The 26,967-nt window shown below is 37.4% G+C and overlaps 1 protein-coding gene across 7 annotated transcripts in view; it reads left to right on the top strand.

Moving 5' to 3' along the window:
• ANKRD12 (ankyrin repeat domain 12) overlaps window positions 1–26,632 on the top strand; it is a 64,275-nt gene extending 37,643 nt beyond the window's left edge. For all 7 annotated transcript variants that reach the window (XM_080579870.1, XM_080579876.1, XM_080579873.1 and 4 more), the window contains 9 exons: window positions 216–362; window positions 1,629–1,829; window positions 5,107–5,249; window positions 5,943–6,090; window positions 8,230–12,896; window positions 19,771–19,869; window positions 21,912–22,055; window positions 24,882–24,977; window positions 25,339–26,632. In XM_080579870.1, the coding sequence (XP_080435996.1) occupies window positions 216–362; window positions 1,629–1,829; window positions 5,107–5,249; window positions 5,943–6,090; window positions 8,230–12,896; window positions 19,771–19,869; window positions 21,912–22,055; window positions 24,882–24,977; window positions 25,339–25,524 (5,831 nt within the window). In that variant the 3' untranslated portion in view covers window positions 25,525–26,632. The remainder of the gene's footprint in view (window positions 1–215; window positions 363–1,628; window positions 1,830–5,106; window positions 5,250–5,942; window positions 6,091–8,229; window positions 12,897–19,770; window positions 19,870–21,911; window positions 22,056–24,881; window positions 24,978–25,338) is intronic.
• Window positions 26,633–26,967: the final 335 nt, after the last annotated feature.

The following is a 26,967-nucleotide window of genomic DNA, read 5'->3' as shown; positions in this document are numbered from 1 at the left end:
CTTACAGCTCTGAGTACTTCAACTTGGTAGCTTTTAGCCTAATATAATTAAAAAAGGTAACCAAAATTAATGCAAATGCAGCAAATTAGAGATGCAATTTCTATTTATCTTCTGTCATCAATCACCAGTTCACGTACCTTGAAAACATGGTTTTATTTCTAGAAAAAGGTTATAGTAGAATAGCAATTTGAGTCTTATAATGTTAATTTTTCCAGAGAAGGAAGGTCCAGAGAAAAAGAAAGCGAAGAAGGATGCTGCAAACAAGAAATCAGCACCAGTTAGCATTCTTTTTGGTTATCCTCTGTCAGAGCGCAAGCAGATGGCCCTTCTCATGCAGATGACAGCCAGAGACAACAGTCCAGGTGATCTTACATAGCTAATAGTTTTCTTCTTCCTGCCTATTTAATTCTGTCCCCATCAGAATATTCTGAACTGCTGTTTTTCAACACTCCTGGATTTTTATTGAAAGACTTAAGACTTTTGAATTATTAATAATTCTGGTAAAACCCTTTTTCTTTTTTTAACCTCACAGACACTGTTCCATGCACTTATTTAAACTGAAATGCTACTTTTTTTTATGGAGTTTAAGTACTGTTTCATTGTCTCTCTTTTGGAGTGGGATTTTCATTTAGTAGGAAAATGAATCAACTTATTAGGATTTAAAGGGGGAGGGACTTGCTTTAATGGGAGATACCTTGTTTTTAACTCAGAACTTCAAACTATCCTTGTTCCAGCTGTATTTTTAAAAAATATAGTTTTTACAAATGTGGTTTTGTTTGTAAAAATGTGTTTTTTATAAAATCTGCATTTTTAAAAGTGAATGTCTGCATTTCTTTAAGAATTTGGTGTTGGTTAGTGGTGTCCTGCTGTGTTTAAAGCTAAATCTGTGTAGAGAAAGGCAAGATGAAATTTCATGGCAAGATGAAGTATCTTTTTAAAAACCTCATCAGACTCTCAAATAATTTAGGAGAAAAAAGAGATATTCTTTATTCTCTCATGCTGGAAAAGTCTACCTCACATATAAAAACACTGGAGTCTCTGTCTCGTGGGCGTGTGTTCTTTGAGAAATTAAACCTAAGGAATCATGAAGGTGAAAATAACCGGACTGATAGTCCGTAGCTCCCTGTCATGTGTTATTAAAGTTGTTTTTTTTGTTGTTGAAAATTCTCTGAGGAAACTTTAGTTCACTACCCACCTCCCCACGCCCCAAAATAGTTGTGTTGGCACAGCTAAGGAGGTGCAGGGTACAACACACAGCTAGTAATTCCTTAAACTGTCGTTGCACTAAAAATGTAGGTGAAATATACCAGAGGAAGGGAGAAGCAGGGTAGAGACTAATCTGCATGGCGATGCTTTGTCTTGTGTAAGAACAATTTATGCCAGAGTATGTCAACTTTGTAGTTCGGATAGAATTTGTCCGTTCTTGAAAACTATTTTAAAAATAGTAAGACTTTGTAAAACACCATTTTTATGTTGCAAATAGGCGTTGTGTTGATACATGTGAAGTGTCAAACACCTCCTTTATTTAATTATTCACTGATAATTATCATCTTTGAATACAAGCATTATAATGAAGTAAAAATACTGTTACGTAACTTGTAATGACCATTTAAAAATTTATTTTGTAGATTCCAACTTAAATCATTCCTTACAAACAACACCAGCACAGAAGAAAACTCCAAGTTCCTCTTCAAGACAAAAAGACAAAGTTAACAAAAGAAATGAACGGGGGGAAACTCCTTTACATATGGCGGCAATTAGAGGGGACGTTAAACAAGTTAAAGAACTAATCAGTTTAGGTGCAAATGTGAATGTAAAAGATTTTGCAGGTAAGTTGATACATACTTGCTTAACTGTATGAATTCAAAATTAATACTGAAGTTGTTAACAGGTTTAAGTTCACTTCATGCTATATGTAAATGAAAAAATGTAACTTAAAATTAATTGGAGGTTTTCAAATGTTTTTTTCCTGTTAGCAATGGTTGGGTTTAGACACTAGTACATGATATCTTATGTCATAGAATCATATCACAGAATGAGTTGGGTTGGAAGGGACCTTAAACACCACCCAGTTCCAGCCCCCCTGCCATGGGCAGGGACACCTCCCACCAGAGCAGGTTGCCCAAAGCCCCATCCAGCCTGGCCTTGAACACCTCCAGGGATGGGGCATCCACAGCTTCTCTGGGCAGCCTGTGCCAGGGCCTCACCACCCTCTGAGTGAAGAAGTTCCTCCTAACCTCTAATCTAAATCTTCCCTCTTTGGTTTAAAGCCATTCCCCCTTGTCATGTCATTTCTGCCTGAGCAAAAAGTTACTCTCCATCTTTTTTATAAGCCCATTTAAAGTATTGAAAGGCTGCAGTGAGGTCATCCCAGAGCCTTCTCCAGGCTGAACACCCCCAGCTCTCTCAGCCTTTCTTCATAGGAGAGGTGCTCCAGCCCTCTGATCATCTTTGTGGCCCTCCTCTGGACCCGCGCTAACAGCCCCATATCCTTCTTGTGCTGGGGGCCCCAAACCTGGATGCAGGACTCCAGGTGGGGCCTCACAGGGGCAGAGAAGAGGGAGACAATCACCTTCCTCCACCTGCTGGTCCCTCCTCTGGTGATGCAGCCCAGGACGCAGTTGGCCTTCTGGGCTGCAGGCACACTCTGCTGGCTCATGTCAAGATTTTTGTCCACCAGAACCCCCAAGTCCTTCTCTGCGGGGCTGCTGTCAGTGAGTTCTTCTCTCCGTCTGTGCTCATCTCTGGGATTGCCCTGACCCATGTGCAGCACCTTGCACTTGGACTTGTTGAACCTCGCTAGGTTTGCATGGGCCTACTTGTCAAGCCTGTCCAGGTCCCTTTGGATGTCAGCCCTTCCTTCTGCTGTATCGACTGTACCAGTCAGCTTGGTGTCTTCTGCAAACCTGCTGAGAGTGCACTTGATTCCATTTGTATGGCATGTTAACAACCGGAGATTTCAGCTGCGGCCAGGGCCTGCACATGCTTGCTGAACTTTGCACAATTATAGCATAACTGATGATGGGATTGTAGGCTATGTGAGGTAGCACTGTAATGTATATTGTCTTACTGGGATACCTAGTATGCCTAAAGCAGACAGATGTAGCTTATGCTTTGTCATACAGGCTTGCTAGATTAATACTAATTTTGGTAGTTGGTTTTGGTTTTGCCCACTCCCAGCCTGCTTACTTGGGGGTGAAGCGGGGAGAGAGGGAGAAGACCTTGACACTTCAAGCACTGCTCATCAGTAGCCAAAATGCTGGTGTGTTATCAACACAGTTTACCCACAAATGGAAGGCAGAGCACCTTTTGGGCTGCTATGAAAGAAGTTAACTTATTTAACTTCATCCCAGGCAGACCCAGTACAGATACTTAACTGGTTTTAAAGGTGGATGGAAATATGAGGAGAACGGTTGAGAGCTGGTTTCAGGAATCGATTGGGAGCAAGTCATTAAAGGCCTCATTCAGAACTCTGGACGAGGTGTTTGGGATCAAATGAGATAATTTCCATTGGTAATCCAAAGTGAGAAGCAGAGGTGGCTGAGCTTCAAAATGCTGTGCAAAGGAAGAAGTCAAGAAGAGGGGGAGGATTTGAGAAGTGAGTCATGATTGGACAAAAAGTATGAATTTAGGATGCAATGAAGTTCAGAGAATTAGAGTTTTTTAGCTAAGAAGCTGGCAGAACTAAAGGAGGAGAAAATGAATTAGTAATGGAGGAAGTAACCCTGCTCGTGGGGTATCTGCCAGAACAATACTGCTGTGTGAGAACAAGAGTAAAGGAAACAGATGTTGAGAGCAAGCCAGGACTAGTGTTGGCAGGCTGGACGTTTTGATAGGATAGAAAGGCAAAGCAGTAAAACACAGGGAAGAATGAATTACAGAGAAAATTAAGTATGTCATTGTTAGGGGGAAGAAGGCAGGGATCAAAGGGCTGGGAGCAGAATAGTGTTTTCACTGTGAGTGACTGGGAAAGGGGCAGATGACAAGAAAATGGAAAGAAGAAGATGGTAGCAAGGCAGTGCTGGAAGTGAATGACCCACGTGATGATGGGAGAAAAAAAATTAATTTACAAAGAATAGGAAGTGTTTTGCTACAGAGTAAGTTAGAAGTTATGGTGTTTTTTTGTTGTTTTTTGTGTTGTTTTTTTTTGCTGCTGCTGTCATTTTTATTTTTATTTTTTAAACAAGTGGAATGTCAGAAGTTCAGTAAGAGATGAAGATGAGGAATTTCCTAGGTGAAGTATTGGATAAATCATGGGTTTCTGAATAGAGATACAAGACCATTGCTTATGAAATGTGGAGTACTAGTGAGTAAACTCTTCCAGACTTGCACCAGTTATTTAAGACAGAAGTTGAATCTCTTTCCAGAGCTGGTCTTTGGAAAGTCATCAAAAATAGCCTGGAAGTTCAGGGTAGCTATGAAATGGGATGCATCAAGTTAGGAAGAGGAGATTGAGGTGTGAAATGTAATACGTGTGGGTTTGGGTTTGTCATCATCTTCACTTGAGGCTCTGCTGCAAACAAATGAGCAATGAACTTAAGATTATCAATGTGAAATCAAAATTGCTAAGAAGGACTAATATTCTAAGAAATATGTGGAGGAAGTTCCCTGCCGGTATTTGTTAACAGCTTGCTATCTTGACTAATAGTTGCTGAATGTTATTAGTGATACTTGGTACATGTTCAATGACTCTAAATGTACACCGGTTGTGGCAATTTCCACATTTCCCAATAGTATGATGGGTAATCTGTTTCTATATATAATGGTGTTATTCATATATACCTAATAATGCAATCAAATATGTAGTAGTAAAAGAATTTCTAACATATTTAGTCTGGGGATTTTATGCCAGGTTTTTCGTTTATTTGATTATTAATTTCTCTGTTCAGTGTAATCATGGTGAAATTTGTAACTTATTGCTGTGAAGGCCAGGGCTGGTAAAGCATGTGTTCCTTAAACGGATGGCGTTACCTTCCTCTGAACCAGTGTTTGAATGTATATTGAAATGTTTCAAGGCCATAGATTGATAGCACAGGAGAAAACCAAACCAAAAAAAAACCACCGCCTTTGACCTTTCAAACTTACATTGACCGCTCTTTCTTATAGGTTGGACACCACTGCATGAAGCTTGCAATGTTGGTTACTATGATGTTGCTAAAGTCCTGATAGCAGCAGGAGCTGACGTGAACACGCAGGGCTTGGATGATGATACTCCGCTTCATGATTCTGCTAGTAGTGGGCATAGAAATGTGAGTGTGCTGTGAGAGCAGGGGAAGTATCTAAGTTGTTTGTAATACTCAGTCATTACAACAAATCCTAACTGTCCAGATTGGTCTCAAAGGGTTTTATAATTCTGCTTCTGCTGTTTTGGGGACATCTTAAATTTTTTTGTTTCGCTTTATTTCATCTTGCTCTTCACTCTAATGGTATTGCAAGATGTCTTGTACTAGTATCTGCTTCTTAAATATTTTAAATTTCACATTTCTTTTTAATAAATACACATTTTAATGAATTTTAAGACTTCACTCTATAGAATTCTCAATAAGAAAATGTCTCCAAACTCTCTCTCTCGTATAATATTTATATTATAAAATATAAGGACAGGATTAGAGAGCTTGGTAGGTGAGGAACCAGGTTAATTGTACAAAGAGATGCCAGAACAGAGAGAAAAATGTTAATATTGCTTTTCTTTATGATGATACTGTATCTGTGTCATCACAGACAACTTTCTTTAGTCTCCCCCATAAGCTCTTTTAACAAGCATATTGCATGCTTGGATTTTACGTTTTAATTGCTGAAGTCTTGCTTTGTGGTATCAACTTCATAGATAGGAGTTTGGAATTATGTGCCACATTATCTGCCTTTTTTGTCCAATGGAAGATTTTTATGCTGGTAAATTAATGTTGTGGAAAACCTAAAAGTTCTTTTATTTAATGCTGTAGATTGTGAAGTTGTTGCTTCGACATGGTGGAAATCCATTTCAAGCCAATAAGCACGGGGAGAGACCTGTTGATGTCGCTGAAACTGAAGAGTTGGAAATGCTATTGAAAAGAGAAGTGCCTATCTCTGATGATGAGGACAGTTGCTCAGGTAAAAGTAGACATTTCACTGCATACTTAAAGTGCATCAATTCATGTGAAGTTAGTTGTTTTTAATATTTTGCATAGTGTTAGCTAGGAAGAATTGCTCTAAGTAGCAAGTGCAATTTTTAAGGTTGTTTTCTACTTTAAGTTATAGAACTGATTTTCAAATTTTTCTATTGAATTGATTTCTCCAAAAATTTTTTTCTTATCTCCCATCTCTCTTCATTAATCCCTTTCCACCCTCCAAATCAACCCTACCTCAGAATGCTGTTTTTTTCAGAGAAAAAATATAGAGAAAATATCATATTTACTACAATACAAAGAGGTTCCTGAGAGGTCCCCTTGGGGAAAAACATCCCCCGAAGTCATTTCATATCCTCAGTGGAAGAATTGTAATCTAAGAGTTTTAAGGAGAAGGAAGAGAGAAGCAGCAACTGTTTTATAGCAAAAGGGTAAAGGCAGGGCACAGACAATCTGCAAAGAGTGATTAGAGATAAAGACAGGAGGAGGATGGCATGTACATACTAGAGATGGGGGGGGGGGAGGGAGTGAAAAATTGATAGCATGAACTAGTAATATATTCTGGATGCTGAAGATAATACAGAAAATATTAGGGACTTCAAGGTTCTATTTTATTGGTACTGTGTAGAATACAAAGCAGCTGAGAAGCTTCCTGGCAAGATGTATTTCTTAACCATTGCTTACTGGCATTTGGTCCACAGAGAATGCTACTGAAAATGAGGGGGAATTTTGCAGCAGAATGTATTTTTTTTCTTCTTTAAAATTTCTAATGCATTGAAACTGCTTCATTGTTTTCCTTTTCTCTTCTGTTGATTCTTATTTGGTATGTAAATTCTCTCATCCATAGTACTGAATATCACTGAATCCTCCTCCTTTTAAAAAAAAACAAATGGATAGATTCAGCTGGAGAGGCTTGGGACCTTATTTGGAAGGAGCAATACATCCAGAAATATTTCTAAAAGATTCTTGAGTTCTAAATTTTCATGTGATCAGTTGGTGATAATGCTGTGTACATTGTGTAAAATTTAACTTGAGGAACAGTTGAAAGGTTTATGCTCCTGACTTGCAAGTCAGGACGCCTAGGACATCATACTTGCTTCGCACTGAGCACTCATATAGCAGAGACCAGTTGCAGAGAATTATAGCATAGCCTACTTTAGGCTGTCTACATCATGTGTTTAAAGATTCATAAGGGAATTTCTTTACACCAGCAGCTCTTTGTCTTTTAAGAATTAAACTCATCTACTGTTGAAACAAGGTACTTTGACTTAAATAGTTCATGTGGAGGAGAATGTGGTTTAGCAGTTAGAGAGCATGAGTTGATGAATTCGTCTGGGAATGAATCATCACTGAAGGATGCCCTTGAGAAAAAGGTTTTGCAGGCACTGCACATAATAGATGAGGTTTGCTAAATTTAAAGAGTTGCTTGAATTAGATTAGGATATGAATGGTAATCAATGTCTTTATGTACCTGGGTGACACCTGTGAAGTGTGAGGAGCTAATGAGTTTCTCTCGATTTTGCTTAAAAAACCTAATTCTAGTAAGAAGGCGTATTATGTATTTTGAGGGTGTTTTCTTCTTTCAGTTATTTAGCACTGTGACTGTTAGCACTGTGACTGATGTCTTGTTTCACTACCCTTTTGTTCATATGATAGACCTCTTAGGGATACAAATGAAGGTTAAAGTAAGAGTAATGCTTTTATGAAACGTACAGAAACTCGTGAGCCTGACATGACTTCCATTGCTAAAAATTCTGTATGTCTATCACTCTGTCTTTAATCTTTTTTTTCATATTTGGAAAAATTCATAATCTTATAGAAAAAAACACTAAGAATCTTGCTTCATACAAAAAAGTTAATGGATTTAAGAGCATGTTTAAAGATACTTGAGGATATTGGTAGGAACAATGTGATATAAAATATTTGTATGTTTTGGTTTGTTTTCTGTGAGGATCAATTTTTATGTGATAAGAACAGCAGCAATGCTGGTCACTTTTTTGAATAGACCATGTTCCTAATGATATTCTTTTTACATATTTTTCTATAAAATTTCCATTTTTGTCCTGAACTAAAGTAGAAAAATGTCCAATTAACATTCAGCTAATTTCTGTTTTTCTCAATCTAGAATCTGAAGAAGCTCCATCTGTAAATCCTTCCAGTGTAGAGGGGAACATTGATTCAGAAGTAGAGAAAGACTCTGTAGCCAACGAAAGCAAACAAATGGTCCCTAGTAAGGCACCACCTCCATCTGCTCATGATGAGTATGAGTTTAAAGATGATGATGAAGACGAAATGAAAAAAATGATTGATGACAGACATATTCTTAGAAAAGACGTAAGGAAAGAGGATGAAACTGAAGTTGAAAAGAACAGCTTATTTGTGAAACAAGAAAAAGTTGTCCTTTCAAAATCACTTAAAAACAAGAAACAGAAACCATCTAGAGTTTTGTATTCAAGTTCCGAAAGTTCAGATGAAGAAATACTTCAGGACAAGAAGATAGTCTCTCCTTGCTCCATTTCAGAGACATCAAATTCTGATGTAAGAGTGAAGAAGGAATATATTGTTACAAATGAACACAAACAAAAAGGCAAAGTTAAGAGGAAAGTAAAAAATCAGAGTAAAAATAAAGAGAATCAAGAACTAAAGCAAGAAAAAGAAAATGCTAGAGTAACAAACATAGCTGCTTCTGTCTTAGATTCTTTAGATAAAACTAGAGAGGAAGAAACTTTTAAGAAGTCTTTCAGCCCAAAAGAAGATTCTTCTTTACATCTATTTCATATTACTGCTGGCAAATCTCCTAAGCATCCCTGTGGATTAAGTGAAAAGCAAGCAACAGCATTAAAGCAAGAAAACACCAAAACTTGCTTATCACCAGGAGGCTCTGAAATAACATTGCAATCTGAATTAGTTCGGTATGATCACAACACTGATTCTGATTATCTAGTAGAAAGTTCTAGTGGCAAATCTTGCAAGCATAAAGAAAAAAGCAAGCATCATCAGAAAGATTTTCAGTTAGAATTTGGTGAAAAATCTAGTCCTAAAATTAAAGATGAAGATAATAGCCCAACATTTGAGAACTCAGAGTATACCCTGAGAAAGATTGACAAGGAAGGTAAAGCATTTAAAAAACATAAATTAAAGCACAAAGAAAAAGAAAAGGACAAGCACAAGAAGGAGCAGGATGGAGAAAAGGAAAAACATAAACACAAAGATAAAGAAGTCCAAAGAAGTATTGAGTTTGACAGAGAATTTTGGAAAGAGAACTTTTTCAAAAGTGATGAAACTGATGATATGTTGTTAAATATAGAACACGAATCTCTTTCTTCAGACAGAAAATCGAAGTTGGAAAAAGCTGTGGCAAAAGAAGACAAGTTAGTTAAGGAGAGACAGTTCCACAAGGAGAGAAATGCTAGAGAAGAAAGAGAGAAAGAGAAGAGCAAAAAGGAAAATGAGAGGTTTCTTAAGGATGAAAAAATAAAAGATACAAAAGAAGAGAAGGAAATTATGCTTGCAGATAAAGAAATGGAATTGTTCTGCCTAAGTGTTAAAGATGAGATGATCAGCATGCATTTAATAGAAAAAGAAACAGATACTGAAAAGCAAGAAAAGAATTTAAAGGAAAATAAAGAAAGGACTGAGAAGCGAACCTCAGCCAAAGAAAAAGATACTGAAAAGATGGAAAGAAAAAATGCAGAAAAAGAGAAAAAAGTAAAACACGAATACAAGACAGAGAAAGCAGAAGTAAATGAAAATGTAGAGAAAGGAAAGGAAAAGCCTAATTTACAGCATGCAGAAAGATGCCATAAGGAAAATGATAAAATTAAAAGCACAGCTACTCTTAAAAAAATTGATGACAAAGAAAAAAATAAAGAAAAGGCTGATAAGAAGCACGACAAAGAAAAAGTTGATAAAGAAAAACATTTGGCTGACAGCAAAGAAAAACACTGCATTGAAAGAAAAGTGAAACAGTCTGAAAAAGAATCTGAATATACTAAGTCAGAAAAAAATAGAACTAAAGACAAAGAAAAGGAATCTGAAAAAAAAGACAAATCCAAAGACAAAGAGAGCTCAGCAGTAGCAAACTCAAAACACATGCAAGAAGAAAGAAGATGTAGTATTACAGAAGGTAACAAAACAATGCATGACAAACTGTCATCTTTGAAAGAAAAACCAAAAGATGATTTGTTGAAAACTCCAGACGGTAGAGAGAAGGATAAAAAAGACAAAGACATAGACAGATACAAAGAGAGAGACAAACATAAACTGCATCAAAGTAGTTTACATAAACTAAAACTTGAACATGAGAAACTTAAGCCTAAACCATCTCCTGCACCAAAGGATGCTCGGCCTAAGGAGAAAAGATTAGTCAATGATGATTTAATGCAAACTAGTTTTGAAAGAATGCTTAGCCTTAAAGATCTGGAAATAGAGCAGTGGCATAGAAAACATAAAGAAAAAATAAAACAGAAAGAGAAGGAACGTTTAAGAAACCGCACTTGTTTAGAACTCAACAAGATAAAAGAAAAACCAAAACAGTCATTAGCTGAAGTGAAAAACAAAGAACTGATTCATTCGAAAAGCTCAGAGTTGCCAGATGTTTGCATGAAGGAAAAACAGCAGAAAGAAGCTACAAGTAGTAGGTCACAATCAGTAGATACGAGAAATGTAAATGTCATAAAGCCTTTGTTGGTTTTAGATAATTTAAATAAATCCCCCAAATCAGAAAGTGAAAAGATGGGCCTGAGCTCCAGATCGGTGTCCATGGTTTCAGTTGCGAGCTCTGAGGATTCTTGCCATACCACAGTAACTACTCCGAGGCCTGTAATTGAATATGATTCAGATGTCACGCTAGAAGGTTCTGAATCCCAAATGTCTTTTTCACAATCGCCATTTTTGGCAAGTGCCAAATCACCAGCCCTTCTTGAAAGAGAGACCGATGGTATTACAGAGCTGCCAGATCGGATTAAGCCGCCTTTCGCAAACAGGCTCCCGCCAGCCTACATTAGATCGGCGTCTGTTGAAGATGTCAAACTGGTTTTAAATGAGTGTAGACCTGTCGTAGAGGTTCGAAGATGCAGCATGCCTGCTGCTGTTTCTGAACACAGCAAACAGCCTCGAATGTCAGAAGAAAATAACCAGAACGCTCAACCGTCACTTCAGACATACGCTAGCACTTCTCCTAAACCAGAACTACCATGTAGCATGCCCGAAAGAGACTTTCAAAGCAGTATGTCTGGTTTGCAGTCATCTCCAGCTGGAATTGCTAGCAACAAGCAGGTAACAATGGGTACGAGTACCATTAAAAATGTTGTTCAGATGAGCCCTTCAGAAGAACGCAATACACATTTAGAGCCATGTAGTCAAAGTGGTGTGACTCAGCAAACCAAACCGTGGGATGTGCCTTTTGACAGACTTAATTCATTAAACAACGAGTGTAACAGCTCAGGTTACGGTGTTTCAGAGCAAGATACTAATAATGTTATAGCGATGCACAGTTCTGAAAACAGGACTTTAAAAGAACAAAAAGTATCTGAATTTTTGCCTCAGCATGCTGAAATCAAGGGAAATTCCAGTTCTCAAGAATCTGCATCATTTTTTCCTTCACAATCGCCTTGTTCTTTACCTATTCAGCCACTCCCAGATATGTCTAAACACATTTCTTTACCAGGCAATAGCAGTCAAGATTCATTATTTGTACAACAACAAGCTCTAGTTCAAGCTGCGTCTTCCGCTTTGAGTACAGATGCTAGTAGTACCAGAGAGATGGAAAACAGTTTCTTCCCTTCAAACAGTAAGAAGCCTGATGCACCTATTGCTGTATATTCTGAGAGCTCTGTGAAGGCTACTTCACAGAGCTGTGAAAGGGTGAATGATTTACCTGTGGTATTGTTAGAAAAAGATATTCCTGAATGTGATGGCAGTTCACAATTAAATGTAAATTTGCATGCATTCAGTAAAGTTGTTTGCAAGAATGCTCAGATTGAAGCGGATGGTAACACAGCAGATGTTGCAGACGTTAGAAATGAAAAAGGACAGCAAGAAAATTTGGTTTCAGTACATGTTGTTAACAATAAAACTGACACTGATCTCTGTGAACTAAGTTCAGGAATGTCAGGAATTGTGAATGAATCAGCTAATAAAAAACCCTGCACTGAGGACAGAGATGATGTGTTGACAGATGATCCACCACAGTACCCTTTATCCAACTTGGAAAATAGTTCACAACAGATTATACAGGAAGAGGTGCATAAATACAGCCAAATAGTTAAACTAGAAGAAGAAATTGCTGAGGATCAGAAGGTGGAACAGCAAGAAGTACCTCAAAGAATTACGAGAAATAGAGCAAATTTGCTAGCAAACCAGGGCAAGCAGAATCCTGTCAGCTGTATGCAGACGTTAGAAAAAGAGACTGAATCATCAGCATCTCTGAAAGGAAGGATTAGATTAACTGAAGATGATGATGCTCAGGTACATCATCCACGTAAAAGAAAGGTGTCTCGTGTGCCTCAGCCTGTGCAAGTGAACCCTTCTTTACTGCAAGCTAAAGAGAAAACCCAGCAGTCGCTGGCAGCTATTGTTGATTCTTTGAAACTTGAAGAGATTCAGCCATACAGTTCTGAGAGAGCAAATCCGTATTTTGAGTACTTGCACATAAGAAAAAAGATAGAAGAGAAGCGTAAATTACTGTGCAGTGTTATTCCTCAGGCACCTCAATATTATGATGAATACGTGACCTTCAATGGATCATATCTACTGGACGGCAATCCCTTGAGCAAGATATGCATTCCGACTGTAAGTAACATGGTCTTTAATTATGCAGTGCAAGGAAAGGCATGTTTTGGTTTTATTTCTGTAACTTGCATGTTTTTCCTAACTTGCTTCTGAATACTTGTGCTGAAAATAAGTTGAAATATGTCAAATTAACATCAACTAGTGATGTCATATTTAAAAGCCCCATTTGGTGGAAATAAAAACAGTAGTCAAAGTCGTTACAATTCAAACCATCATGTATGAAACCTGTAAGAGGCAAACAAATATATTTGTAAGTGTTTAGTACTGTAGAAGCTGCCATTTTAAAAGTGAGTTGTAAAGTCAGTTGTTTAGAGCTTCTCCAAATTTCTGCTGGAAATAATCTGGTTAAAACTAATTATTCAAAGTTTGTTTTTTCTTTTTGTTTGGAGAGGGGGTGGAAGTGCAGTGCTTCAAGATATTAAGCCCATTACCAAAGTTTTAAGTAGGAGAGTGCCTGTTAGCTCTTGCTGTTTCTCCTGAATACTTGTGAAAGCAGCAAACGTAATATGCCGTGCCCCAGCTTTTGTTATCCATTAACTTAAAGTGTTCTGAATTTTGCTTAATGTGAAGTTCTTTTCCTTCCCAGTGAAGACCATCCATAGTTCAGGGCCACTTGTTTAGTTCTAAGCCCTCCATGGTTCTGGCATGGGCGTATTCCTTATGACAGCTGTGAAAGAGGCCTGTAATTTGGGACTCCTGTGTGCAAGGCAGCACAGAATTGCTTCAAGTGCAGTTAATATCCCTGTTTGCTGTGGAGATGCCCTTCAAGGTATCTGACAATAACATGGAACTGCTGGGCTCTACTTTGAAGTCAGCATAATCCTGGTAGTGTTTGACTCGAACTTCCTTTCTTTGCTCCTCAGCAGACCTGATACTGCGTGTGGTGTTGTAGGTGGGGGGAAGAGGAAGGACCCAACACATTGTGCATTGAGGGTTTTTTGCTAGCCGCCTCTGAGTATTGTTACTCCTGGGAAAAGAAAGAGGTTTTCTAGTTTTCCATCTATTATCTGATGCTCTTTAACTGACTGGGTGCCCACACTTGTCTAGTTCTGAGGTAAAGCATACTAGCTTAAACCCATTTGAATGCTTTAAGTTGACACACTTAATAGCTGAAACAGGCTGAGACCATGTATTTGATTTCCCAGAATAGTTTGGCTGCCATACAGTAGCTTGATAATGTCCGAATTCAGTAGTATTTGATTGTATGTCCATTACTTACGGTGTGTCAAGTTAAGGGGAATTCTGAGTTCAGGAGGAATGAGGAGAATATCGTTACCCTCTAATGGCAAAAATGCCTGAACTGTTTATGTATATGAGATCTCATATGCACAATTGAAGCATCCAGCCTTCAGTCTCTGTATTTCGGAATGGCCTAGTTACTATGTTGATTCAGTGAAGATAACTTGCTCCTACTTGAGGTGCTGTATAGCTTTTTCCAATTGAGTTGAAGATTATTTCTGACTAAGCAATGAACACAAATTTAATACATAAAAGTAAATTTTAAAGTATGCTCTTGCTTCATTCCAGAGGTAGTCATAATTCCCATGTAAGCTTTCTCCTCTCATTTTGTCCGCTGTGCCCTCCATCTTCCTGAGAGAGTATGTACGTACTCTAATGCTGAGTTCTGTCTCATCTGATGGTGACCACAGTTCTTCGAAATTAGGAAACTCATTATAATCTGATGAAAGATGTGGGTAAGATGACCGTTTTACTTGGTCTGTAAGCGAACTAGAATGTATTGTGAGCTTTGCTACAACGTACCAGACCTTCCTTGGCCTAGAAAACTCTCTTAAGTAGCTGTTGCAGCTTCAGGAGCGTATCTTTATCACCAGAGGCAAAGATTTATTTTTTTATAGCGTGTACTTGACTAGCAGCTGCTGTTTGCAAGCTACAACTTAGTGTTCTGGCATCAAACTTCAGTGGTTAATTTGGGATAATTGTAAAGTGAAGAAATGTAGCTTACATTTTTCCATGACCCATCTTTTACCTGGGCAACAGAGCTCATTTCCCTGTCATAAATGGCACTAGAAGAAAGGGAGGGTGATGACTTGGTATTTAAGAACAACCTCGTTCTTCCTTCCTGTCTCTTGATGTGTGTAATAGGGATTCTGTAGTTCATGAGGATAAACTTAAGTGGTTGTGTAGCCCAATTTCTTGGGTAAGTTATGTCCAGTAAATATCAGAGATGAACACATGCTCCCCATTCTCATGGCTTCTAATTACTTTTAAAAGGCTTTTTCTTTTTAACAGGTTGACAAAAATGTGATTTGCATACTTGAAGGACTGCAGTTACTGACTTTTATCTGATTTAGATTTCTGGGTTGTTTCTTCCCTTCAAGCATTAAGAACAGGTGAAGCTTTTTACTTCCTGCTGTTCAAAACATAAGGAAAAAATGCTGAAGATACTTTAAGCATTTTAATTTTGTTTCATCATCTAAATGCTTCTTTTGTTGAATTGCTGTCACTTGTATAAATAGACATTTTTGATTAAAATGTCTTTTCATTTGGCCCCAGAACTGGACCCCGCACCCTAGGTGTGGCCTCACCAGTACTGCTGGCAGTACTTTTCCTGATGCAGCCCAGGACACCTCTAGCCTTCTTAGCAGCAAGGGTGGTGTACTAGCTCACACTCAACTTGGTGTCTACCAGGACTCCCAGGTCCTTTTTGGTCAGGCTGCTTCCCAGCTGGGTGCCCCAGCACGTGCTAGCGCCTGGGGTTGTGCCTCTTCAGGTGCAGGACTTGGCTCTTCCCCTTGTTGCTCCTCATGAGGTTATGGCCTGCCCATTTCTCCATCCTGTCCAGGTCCCTCTGGATGGCTGCACAACCCACTGGTGTATCAGCCACTCCTCACAGTTTTGAGTCATCCGCACGTGTTATTATGCATTATATGCATAGTGTAATGTGCAACAGTAAAATGACCCTTCTGTTGGGATTTTTGTTATATTTTTCCTTAGGTGATTCTTTGTTAACCTGATTTTTGCCTCACTCATACACAGACTACAGGAAGGTAGATATTTTTTCTTAAAGTATTACTGTATTTTAGGTATCCCTGTATGATTATCTACGTGAAGACAATGTATTTAGCCCTGAGACTCTGAATAGTTTGTGTAACGTGCTGTTCTCTGCGTTGGAATTTTAATGATACGCCGTTGTTTATCTGATGAACTTCAAACATCCTGTAGGTGGGAACCAGGAGATGGTGTGTTCAAGTTTGATTTCCACTACCTTGTTTATATACTGTAATTTATGACCCATATCACCTAAGGCTGTAATGATAGTCACATGTGAATTGTGGCTTCCCTCTTACCAGTGCAAATATGAAGTATAAGATAGGTGATATCGGGTTAGTTCTAAACAGAAGGAAACAAATCTGAATCTTCTAAGACTAAATTTAAATCGTACTCAGCTATGTTGCCCTATGTCAGTGTGTTCGGTGGGGTTCAGTCACCTTTATCTGTACTGCCTCCCAAGAAGAGGTGCCAAGGTTATTAATTTCCAGCTTTCCCTGGCTATCTAGCAGATATGTTTCTAATAAAAGGGATTCTGTCCAGTCTCCCTGGCATTGCTGTAGAAACTTAAGTGGTAAAAGCTAATTTTAGTGATGTTACCAGAAGCTTGCTTCCTAAATAAATGAAATGTAACAGCAAAAGAGCAGGCCAGTTGGCAAGGAGAGAGAGAGATGGAGAGGGATGTATGCAAATAATCTTGGAAATTTTGTGTTTGCGTTAATCTGCTAGCCGAAGTGCTGCTCTTTCTTGTAGCAGCCACAAATGAGAACTGAAGGTTTACAGAGCGAAGAGTTGGTATTCCTGTGGCAGTCGTTACGAAGGATGCAAAGCATACAAGAAACTTCCGTAATTTACTTTCATGTGTTGAAGGTGTTGCAGATATGTCTTGATCCCTAGCTGCTACCAGACAAAACCATTCAGGTGGCTGCATGCTAGTGCTGTGGAGCAAAGAGGTGAAGGGCTGGATGCTGCCCAGATTCTCTTGGTAGTTGCTCCGCCTAGGATTAGAGAATGTGTGAGAAGGCAGGGGTCATCTCTCCACCTGTGTTCTGTATGGGGCCTGGGCCCCTTAAGAAACTAGTCCGATAATTTACTTGGGTTATACAAGAAACTGAGGTCACTTTTTCCTTGTGGCATCCTGTTTCATGCTCTGTTCTTGCAGTGCCAACATATGTGGTCATCTTTTCCCTCCACACTTCTTGTTGTCTTCTTACTAGCGGTGTCTCTGAGCAGAGGATCAGTGAGACTCCTCTGGCTGTCCTCAGGTTCCCTTGAAACCTTTTACATCAGTTTCATTTGAGGCCAGAAAGTTCATTTCCTTTGTCCAAATCCAGCGTCAGTTCACAATCTGGGATTTCCAGTAGGTGGTGTCAGACTACTGGAATTCAGATTGCAGAATGGGGGGATCTGAGGCTTTCTTCCAGTCTTTCCAAGAAGAGAGGGGGAGAAATTATTTGGAGGGATTACAGGAAACAAATTCGGTCCTGTACTAAGCGTTATGTTTTGGAAGACAAAGTAAGGCTTACTGGAGTCAAGTGTTTATAAATTTATCCAGAGGCTGTAGTAATCTCTGGGATCGTAAACATCTCTTGTCGCTTTTCGTACTGCTAGTAGTATTTGCAGAGAGTTGCTGTGAGAGTGTTTGGGGTTCGACCTTCGTTGGAAGGCTACAATTATTGCAATTTAGAAGCCCTCAACCTGGTGGCATGGTTCTTCTAGCATGGTTGGATCTCTAGAACGTACATTTATTCCTACAAGGAAATAAAACTTCAATTTTGAAACACAATCAAGGCATGGTTAATCAACATCCGGAGTTGCGAAAGAAATCTGTCAGCGAGAGCTGAACTTCAGTGCTTTCAGTGCCTTTTGATTTACAGTTTTAGGGTGCCACCTGCTGCTTGAAATGACTTTATTGTGCCATGGCTTTTAGTGAGACCGGCTACTGAAAACTTGCTGGCTACTAGGTGGCATGAAACTTCCATTTTCTTTCAAAATATTGGTTAGAAAATATATATGTTGCCAATCAGTAATCTAATAAAACAGTTCTGGGATCTGAAAAAAACACTTTAATAAAGACTTGTGCAATAGCAGCTTCACAGAGGCAGAGTTTTCTTATATGTTTAAATAAAGTGCATACAAATTCACTGTCTAAATAATACCGTCCTTTCCAGTTATCTTCTACAATTTTGCAAAATTACATGGTATGTGAATTTAAAAGAAAAACATTTGGTAATACAATTTTAAATTGTTCAGATGATATGGATGCTTGTCAACTCTGAAATTTTTGTTTCTGGATAAATTAGCTGCATAAAATCAACTTTTATAGACGGATTGTTTATCTTGCTTGTGCTATGCGCTTTTCTGTTAAAAAGAGAGCTTTCTGAGAGATTTTTCATTTTTAGTACTATTAGCTAGATATGGTATAATTATGAGCATCTTGTGTTATTTTACTGAAAAAAATAAGGCAGCAATGTTATACTGTGCCATGAATACGAAGTTTCCAGGCAAATCTGGACTGCAAAATACCTCACGCTGATTTCAGTCATATTGAAATCCACAGTAATTGAGACAGATGATTGCCATAGGTGTGTTTTTTTGTGTGTGCATATGTTTTGTTTTGTTCTTGTGTTTTTTTTTAAACACCCGATGACTTGCATAATAAAACGGCATGTGCCATAATCTCAGTGTTTTGAGAGCTAAAGAGTTTTCATTAAGAGAGAAGTGAAGTGTGTGTTGTTCAGAAGTTTGAAACATGGAGTTGCATGTAATTTTACACTACGTAATGACCTGAAGAATACACCACAATTAGTTAACCAATGTGTTCTTTAATTCCAAAAACCTTGGTTAACTTCCAGCTGGGGGGAAAAATAGTCCTGAAATAATCTTCCAAATAATAAATCACTTTGTTACTGGAGAGTATAGATGCAAGATTGACACTCATAACACAACATGTAATGTAACTAGTAACATCCATGTTTTCATGATGTATTTCTTATTTTTTAACAGTTGAGGGATCTGCATTGTAGAACAAAAATACTTATGTCTGTGTCTATGTGTTACTATAGGTACAAAGCTGAGTATAATACCTGTAGGTATGTGTTCCAGCTCTGGTTTCTGGTTATCTGTTATACCTGTTGTTTACTATAACAGACTCAAAAAATGTGAAATGTTTTGAATATAGCCAGTCAGTAACAGCATAGATAGCTCTCACTCACACAAGTCGATTTTTTTAGGATTCAACTTTTGAAAACAAAAACAAAACAATCTTACTTGAATTACTGAAGGGAGAAAACATTTTTCAAGCCAATGCCTAGGGATGTAATGTACTTCTTGTGCTTGCTTGTGCTCTGCCTGATATTAAGGTTAGGAATACAGTTGGTTATCTTTTGTGCCATGTAAAGTGCAAATGATACTGTTATAGATATGCCCGGTATTTTTTTAAGGCAATCTTTATTCTTCTTTCATTTGGCTGGGCAGTTTTTAACTTTTTTTTTTTTCAAATTGAACAATGGTACTTTAAAAAGTCTTTAAAATTGAAATAAAGTTGTATGTTGCATATCTTCTAATGTACAGGTCTTTTAAAGAAAGGTTACATGCTTACGGTGATAGGTTAAAAGCATTCAGTGGTTTGAAATGCCATTTCAGGCAGGTTCATTAACTTCATGGTAAAGAAACCTTAAAACCTTTTATTGCAAATGGATTGATGTCATATAATTAATGGCATGTACAAAACTCATATTTTCCCCTTTAAAAAAAAAAAAAAACTAACCTTGTGTTTTTTTAGTAAATGCTCAAGTCCTACAGGCAATGTTAAACATATATTAAATATATATTCACTGTACTATTTATGAATCTTTTTCCATAGATTACACCTCCTCCCTCACTATCGGACCCTCTTAAGGAACTGTTTAAACAACAGGAGGTTGTAAGGATGAAACTACGCTTACAGCACAGTATTGAAAGGGTAAGAATAAAGTAGTTTCTTTTATTTTCTAACCTCAGGGTTTTTCTTTTCAGTGGATACAGTGTTTTGCTCAATTTAACAATGTTTTAGAACTAAACTGCCTTCTAACCAAATCTGTGAATCGGAGCAACTTGTAAATATATAAATAAATAAAACTAATTCAGTATTATGTGATAGTTTGGACAACTGTTACCAGAATACTCAAGTCAGTAAGACAGCAGCTCTTTCCTCTTTACTGCTGTAAGATGTGTCTCAGACTTTTCCCCAAGGGCAGCAGGGAGGGGGAAGAAGTGGAGTAGCCTCTAGTTGTGAAGGCTAATAATCGTTGTAGACTTTAGAACCAAAGTCACTCAGTTAAAAGAATTTAAGCAACAGTAAATTCTGTATTAGTTAGAATCATAGAGTCATAGGATGGTTTGGGTTGGAAGAGACCTTAAACACCACCCAGTTCCAACCCCCTCCATGGGCAGGGACACCTCCCAGCAGACCAGGTTGCCTAAAACCCTATCTAGCCTTGAACATCCCTTGAACACCTCCAGGGATGGGGCATCCACAGCTTGTCTGGGCAGCCTGTGCCAGTGCCTCACCACCCTCTGAGTGAAGAATTTCTTCCAAATACCTAATCTAAACCTGCCCTCTTTTAATTTAAAGCCTTTCCCCCTTGTCCTATCACTCCACTCCCTGACAGAGCCTCCCCAGCTTTGCTGTAGGCCCCCTTTAGGTACTGCAAGGCCTCTATAAGGTCTGCCTGGAGCCTTCTCTTCTCCAGGCTGAACAACCCCAACCGCAACTCCTTCAGCTTGTCTTTGTAGAAGAGGTGCTCCAGTCCTCCAGAGGTGGAGCAATTCTCCTCGAAGTTCTGACTAAAACACTGTTTGCAATATTCTGTTTCCAAAAACTGTCTAAAATTATTTTAGAACACCATGTGTAGGCTTCTCTGAATTTGAACACATGAATTGAGACAATATCCCTAGTTTAAGAACATTCTTCATCCTAGGTTTAGATGTCTGGTCAGTATTGTGGACCACACTGCTTGTGGACACAGGCAGGGCCCCTTTTTCATGCAGACTGTGTCTTAAGGGTTTCCACACAGTTTACACAAGCAGCTGGCTCATTAAAACAATGTAGTGGTTTTTGATTATGATAATTTTAATGTGGATTACCAAACCAGTCAAGGGAGGAGGTTCTACTTGAATTTGGTATTACAGTGTAAAGCTAGGTAAAAAATAATAAACGCAAAGAATGTAAATATGGTTCAAGTTCTGACTTGACTTCTGAAAAGAAATAGTTGTGACCAGATGAAGGAAAGGTGCTGTTTTCTGGGCTTTTTTTTTAATCCACAGTATTTTCTTTTGATAAAAAAATAGAGCCATTATGTTGCAGAGCAGTAAATAAATAAATGTGTAAATTCGTTTGTCTTAAATACAAAATATTTTATTTTGCTCAAACAGACTGTTCTTCAAATAGAATCCAATTTCTATACAGCTGTAAGTCAAGATAGGCCGAGACACGTATTCTTTCCTGAACTAAGAAAAGAAACTTTGTCTAGCTATGAATTTATGGAGTTCTGCATGTTGTTTTATTAATTAAAACCACCAACAACAACAAAATAAAATAAAAAATCTGCAAAGGATATTGCTTGGCCTCTGTACCTGACTTGACAAGTATGTGTAAAATTCTTCATACAGTCGAGATTTGCAAACCTATATCCCAGTCCTGTGCCTCAGCCTTCATCAACTACAACTTGCTTCATCAGCACTGAGTGGAAAATCTGGGTGTAGCATTCACCCAGCAGTGGGGGAAGAGGGAATGTTTTCAGTTCTGAGATGCAGGGAACATTCTTTGCATCAGTAAACTGGAATTTTGGAGTTGATTGGATTAAAAAGTTACCCCTTTCCCCGTCAGTCCATTTCTCACATCTCTCAGAAGTGTAAGCCTTAAAGAGAAATGTTTAAATGCATAGACATTTTTATGAATCAAACTGAAATACTTATATGGTAATACATTTAATAATAATTTATTTCTATGTATTTTTCAATCAGGAAAAGCTTATTGTTTCTAATGAGCAAGAAGTTCTACGCGTTCATTATCGAGCAGCAAGAACTCTAGCTAACCAAACACTACCATTCAGTGCCTGCACTGTTCTGCTGGATGCCGAGGTGTATAATGTGCCTCTGGATGCTCAGGTAAAGACACACTTCAGATTATCAAACAAAAAATCTTTCTAGCCTGACTCAAAATGAGCGTTTGGAGAGAATTCTGTTCCCATACTGAAGTTGTCATTGATTTGCTTGGGATCAAGACTTTGCATGTTGTAGGTTATTTCGATGAGGCCTCATATTGCACACCACGTCAGGCGTGCAATAACAAGAGGGCACAGGTATGTACGCTGTTCTTCTTGGTTTTCTGCTTTGTACTGTGTCTGTTTTTCTTTCACCTCCAGAAATGATGTGAAAGGTAAAATAGGAACATGACTGCTGTTTTTGTTGTTGTTGTTGTTGTTTTTTTATGAAGTCAAATTTAAATTGCAAATAGAACCTGTTTTGGAAGCTCACAAATACATCTTAAGCAAAACAACAAAATGTCAGAAAATAAGATTACTGCATCCCAGTTCTCTGGACTAGTGACAAAAGCAATGTGTGAGACTGGTTTGAAAGATCTGGAAATGTTTTGTGGAGACGCTCGTGTAAGGTTTTCTTCTTCTTTGTAAGGCAGGTGTTAGAACTGTTCTATGTGGGAAAAAAAAAAAAAAAGACCAAAGACCAACAGTGAAATGGTGAACACTACAAGATAAAAGTAGGGTTTTTTCAAAATCACCTCAAGCTCCATACTACATGCTCCATGTTGTTTTCATGTTCAATGTTAGTATTTAGTTTCTGGTTAAACAATAAGATGAGCCGTATACTTTTAATCTACATATCTTGTATGGGCTACCACTCAGAAGTTTGCCACAGCCATGTCTCTAAGAGAATATGATTTCATGGTGTCAGTATTTTGTGAATGGTTCTACTAACAGGAGTGGAAACTGCATTCAGTACCTGTTTTGGTGACTGAGAAGCACGTAATGCAAGGAAGAAATTGGCTTTTACAGATGTAATAAAAGTTTTGATGTACTGAATGGTGGGTATTTTTAAATGAAACACCTACACTTCTGACATGTGGAATTTTACTTGAGAACTGGAACCCCTTACACATTTATTACAGGTTTCAACGTTTCCTCAATCTGTGTCATTACATTTTTTCCATCTTTAAAAAACGAGCTGTGGTCAAGAAGGTGATTCAGCAGAAAATACCAGTTTTATGGAGGCTGTATTTTTCTCCCATTTTAAGCCTTATACTGACAAATTTTTAAGTCATCATCTTCAAAAGAGAATTTTCTCTTTTCCTAACAGTCAAAATATAGTGATTGTTAGTTCTGAAGTTCAGAATAATTTTTTTGCCCCAGTTCAGAGGCTATTACTGTTAGTGCTTAGAATTTGAGATGCATTTGAGTTCTACATATACCTGCATTTTGATTATTAACATTTTCCAATTGATTTTAAATACAACAATTCTATATTTGAATTATGTAAGACAAAAGGGATCTTTATAGGGGGAGTAGTAGTAGTAAAATGCCTCTCTTTACCTCCGTGCTAATTTTTCTTAGAAAATGAAATAATTCATTTGCACATAATGTTCACCAAAGTATTAAATATATTTTTAATTATCATTGAAGACAATGTGTGAAACTGCCGGCTTGAAATCGATGTGTTAATTCAAATCTTCACGGGAAGAATATAAACAGATAAGGAATCATTCCCTTGTAATTCATTCTGATGTTTTCCTGCTATCCTTCTAGAAACTCTTTTGTTCCACGATGAAGAAACATTTTCTAAATCAACTTTTATTTGAGCAAATAGTTGGGAAACATTTGTAAGCAAAGATCTGGTTTATTTCGTAGGAACATGACTGTCTGGGAGCTGTGTCTGTGGGATTTCTTGGTGTTTCAGGGCTTGCCTTTACAGCTGCTAATCTCATGCAGACCTTGAGAACTGTTCCTTGTAGTCATACGCGCCAGACCGAAGATGGGGGAGGAAAAAGGCCCAAGTTTGTGGAGAACAGACTGTTAGCTGGGTACAGCTCACCTGAACACCTACAGTTCGGGACCACAAGACCAGTGTTGCTAATGGCTCTTTCTGTTCTAGTCAGCTTTCCCTTGAGGAACGTCTGAAATCTCAGACAGCTGTTTTCTGGAGATCTGTGTCTGCATTTTTTCCCCTGTTCTTGCCCATTACTGCAGTTCGTGTACTCTTGCAAAAGAGGTGGCTTTCTTTTCTAAAAATGTAACAGGAGCTTGTGCTATTTAGTGATTATTTAAATGTTAAATGGACATAGTCTGGCTTTAGGACTAGCTATGCAGTATCCAGTTTCTTACAAAGGATGAATGTGATATTCCAGATTCTTAAGAAATAGTTTATTAAAAAGTATCAAGAGATTTCATTGGGCAGGACAAATAAGACATTTTTTAATCCCATTTTGTAGATTTCTGTGGTAACTTTTGGTTTTAAATTGCTTTTGAATACTTGTGCAGCCAGTTAAGTCAGATTGCTCAAGTTTTCCTTGAATAATGTTTTGTTTTTCCCCTAGGGGACATTCATTTAATTTGTTACTGAATTTTCAAAGGAACAAAAAGAGATAGCAATTTTTGTGGAAGATCTGCCTTGTACTGATTAAGACTTTAAGGCATAAATCTTGAAGCCTCCTGCTCTAATTTTAAAAATAGAGGAAAGCTTTAGCTTGGAGGAATCTGGGAATAACCATTTTTAGTGAGTAGCTGGCTCACAGTGAGAGTGGTGGTCAACGTATTTGCTCTCACATACATACGAACCTTGATTCACTGACTCGGAGTTTATTCTTCCATCTGAAGCATTGTTTATGAAGCTCCCACAAAGTATGCTTTCATGTTTTTAAACCATGTCTAAGATGAATTGTCAAATACCTTACCATTTGTTTTTGTTTGTTTTTTTTGGCAGGCTGATGACAGCAAAACATCAGTGAGGGATCGATTCAATGCAAGACAGTTTATGTCGTGGTTACAGGACGTTGACGATAAGTTTGACAAATTAAAGGTATACATCTTCATCTCTCCATATCTTTAGGGGAAAAAAGTGCTTCTAATGTCACTACAAACTACAAAGATGAGATGAATAAATATATTAAGAAACCATAGATTTGTATGCAATATTGTAAGTTATTGTAAATATGTTAAGGGCAACATGAATGAAAGTTTAGTAATATTTAAAAAAAAAAAAAAAAAACACTTTGTTGCCATATAATTTAATGGAATAATCTGTGACTTCTTAAATATGTAGTGGGGCAGTTATTGCCACCAAAGAGGCTCCTAGATCTCTTTTCTATTCTTAATATTTTTGTTGCAATATGGTGTTTTTTTTCAAATACTGAAATAACTTCTTTCTAACTTCAAAATAGACGTGCCTTTTGATGAGGCAGCAGCATGAAGCAGCAGCTTTAAATGCAGTACAAAGACTGGAGTGGCAGCTTAAACTGCAAGAACTTGATCCTGCTACTTACAAATCTATCAGCATTTATGAAATTCAAGAGTTTTATGTTCCTCTTGTTGATGTTAATGACGACTTTGAATTGACACCAATATGACTAGTATCTTCTGGCTCTTCCCATGGAAAACTAGAGACTGAGGTGCAGTGATACACAAGGTTTTGTTTGTTTGTTTAAGACAGGGCACTTAATTCTGTGGAATACTGCCTTTCTTAATAATTCAGGTATTCCTTCAGAAAAACGTTGTGTGGGGTCTTGTTTGCAATACAGAAGATGGATGCTAATTTTGAAATCAGTTTCCCAGTAAATACCATTATCTGTATTTTAAAAATGCTTACAGCTTTAGAGCTTATTGCTGAAAAAGATGATGAAACATGGTGAGTTAACAGCGCTGGAAGCTGTTAATAACAAAAACAGCCACCAAAAAAAGAATGATACCTAAAATCTGCTATAAAGCTTTGTATAATGAAATTTCAGTAACAGTTGAACTCCCACAGAAAAAAGATGAAAAAGCCTGTGGAAGACAATATATGACTTGGAGGAAAATAGTCTATTAATCTTATTATATTTTGTAAATTACTGTACAGTTTTCTTTTTGGAAAAAAAAGATGTAATATTGTCTTCATTTTTAAATAATTTATTTTATACATATTGTGCAAATGTAAATAGTCTTGTAATTAATGTTCAAACCTGTATAAAATAGATATTTTAACTGTAAAACTGTTTTTGTCTAATGTTTTATTGGACCAAAGTTGTTGTTTTTATTAAGTGTAGTGTGTTCCTGGTTGGCAGTTCTTTTTAATATGGCATGTGTTTGAGTTGAGCTGATTGTTTCATCACCATAACTGTAAAAGAATTGAAACTGAACTGTATTGCATGCTTCACAGAACTCGTAACTCCTTTACTTCAATAACTGATACCTAAACAACTGTAGCATTTACAAAAAACATATTTCATATTAGTCTGCTGTTGTAATGCCATACCTATGACTTACTATACTGAAAATATTTTTGTGTAAAACAAAAACAACAAAAACACGACAAAAAAAAATCTCTTATATGGTGGTCTCGTAATAGAGCCTATTTTTTCCAACAAAATGCCTTTGAATGAAAATTCTTAAATTGTATATTGTCTATTTTAATAATCTATGGAAGGATATGTAAATATTTGTAAATACAATGTTTAATAAATTTTATTGGTCATGTTACTAGTTGGAATTTCTTCGTAATATTGTAACACTGGATTATTATAAAATTTCATCATTCCTGTTATAGGATGTATCTAGGGAGGCTCAACCAAAAACAAAATCTTATGCTTTTTTTTTTAATCCTTAGAACCGTGAGTAATTAGTTAATTATTTACTATGAGGAGGTTAAAGATATTCATGAAAAAGATTTGTTACAGTCTAGTCCATAAATTATTCAAGAATGCTTGGGATATGGTGTCTGTGAAATTCATTTTGAAAGAAATGGGGCTTATGCAAGAGAGGCGGTTACCTGGAAAAGAGATTACGGTACTTGGTTTGAACTGATTTTTAAATAC

This window comes from Anser brachyrhynchus, assembly GCF_964034855.1.
Source record: "Anser brachyrhynchus genome assembly, chromosome: 2".
In the NCBI taxonomy this organism is placed as follows: domain Eukaryota; kingdom Metazoa; phylum Chordata; class Aves; order Anseriformes; family Anatidae; genus Anser; species Anser brachyrhynchus.
The sequence above is the reverse complement of the archived record's forward strand: the minus strand, read 5'-3'. Positions and strand labels throughout refer to the sequence as shown.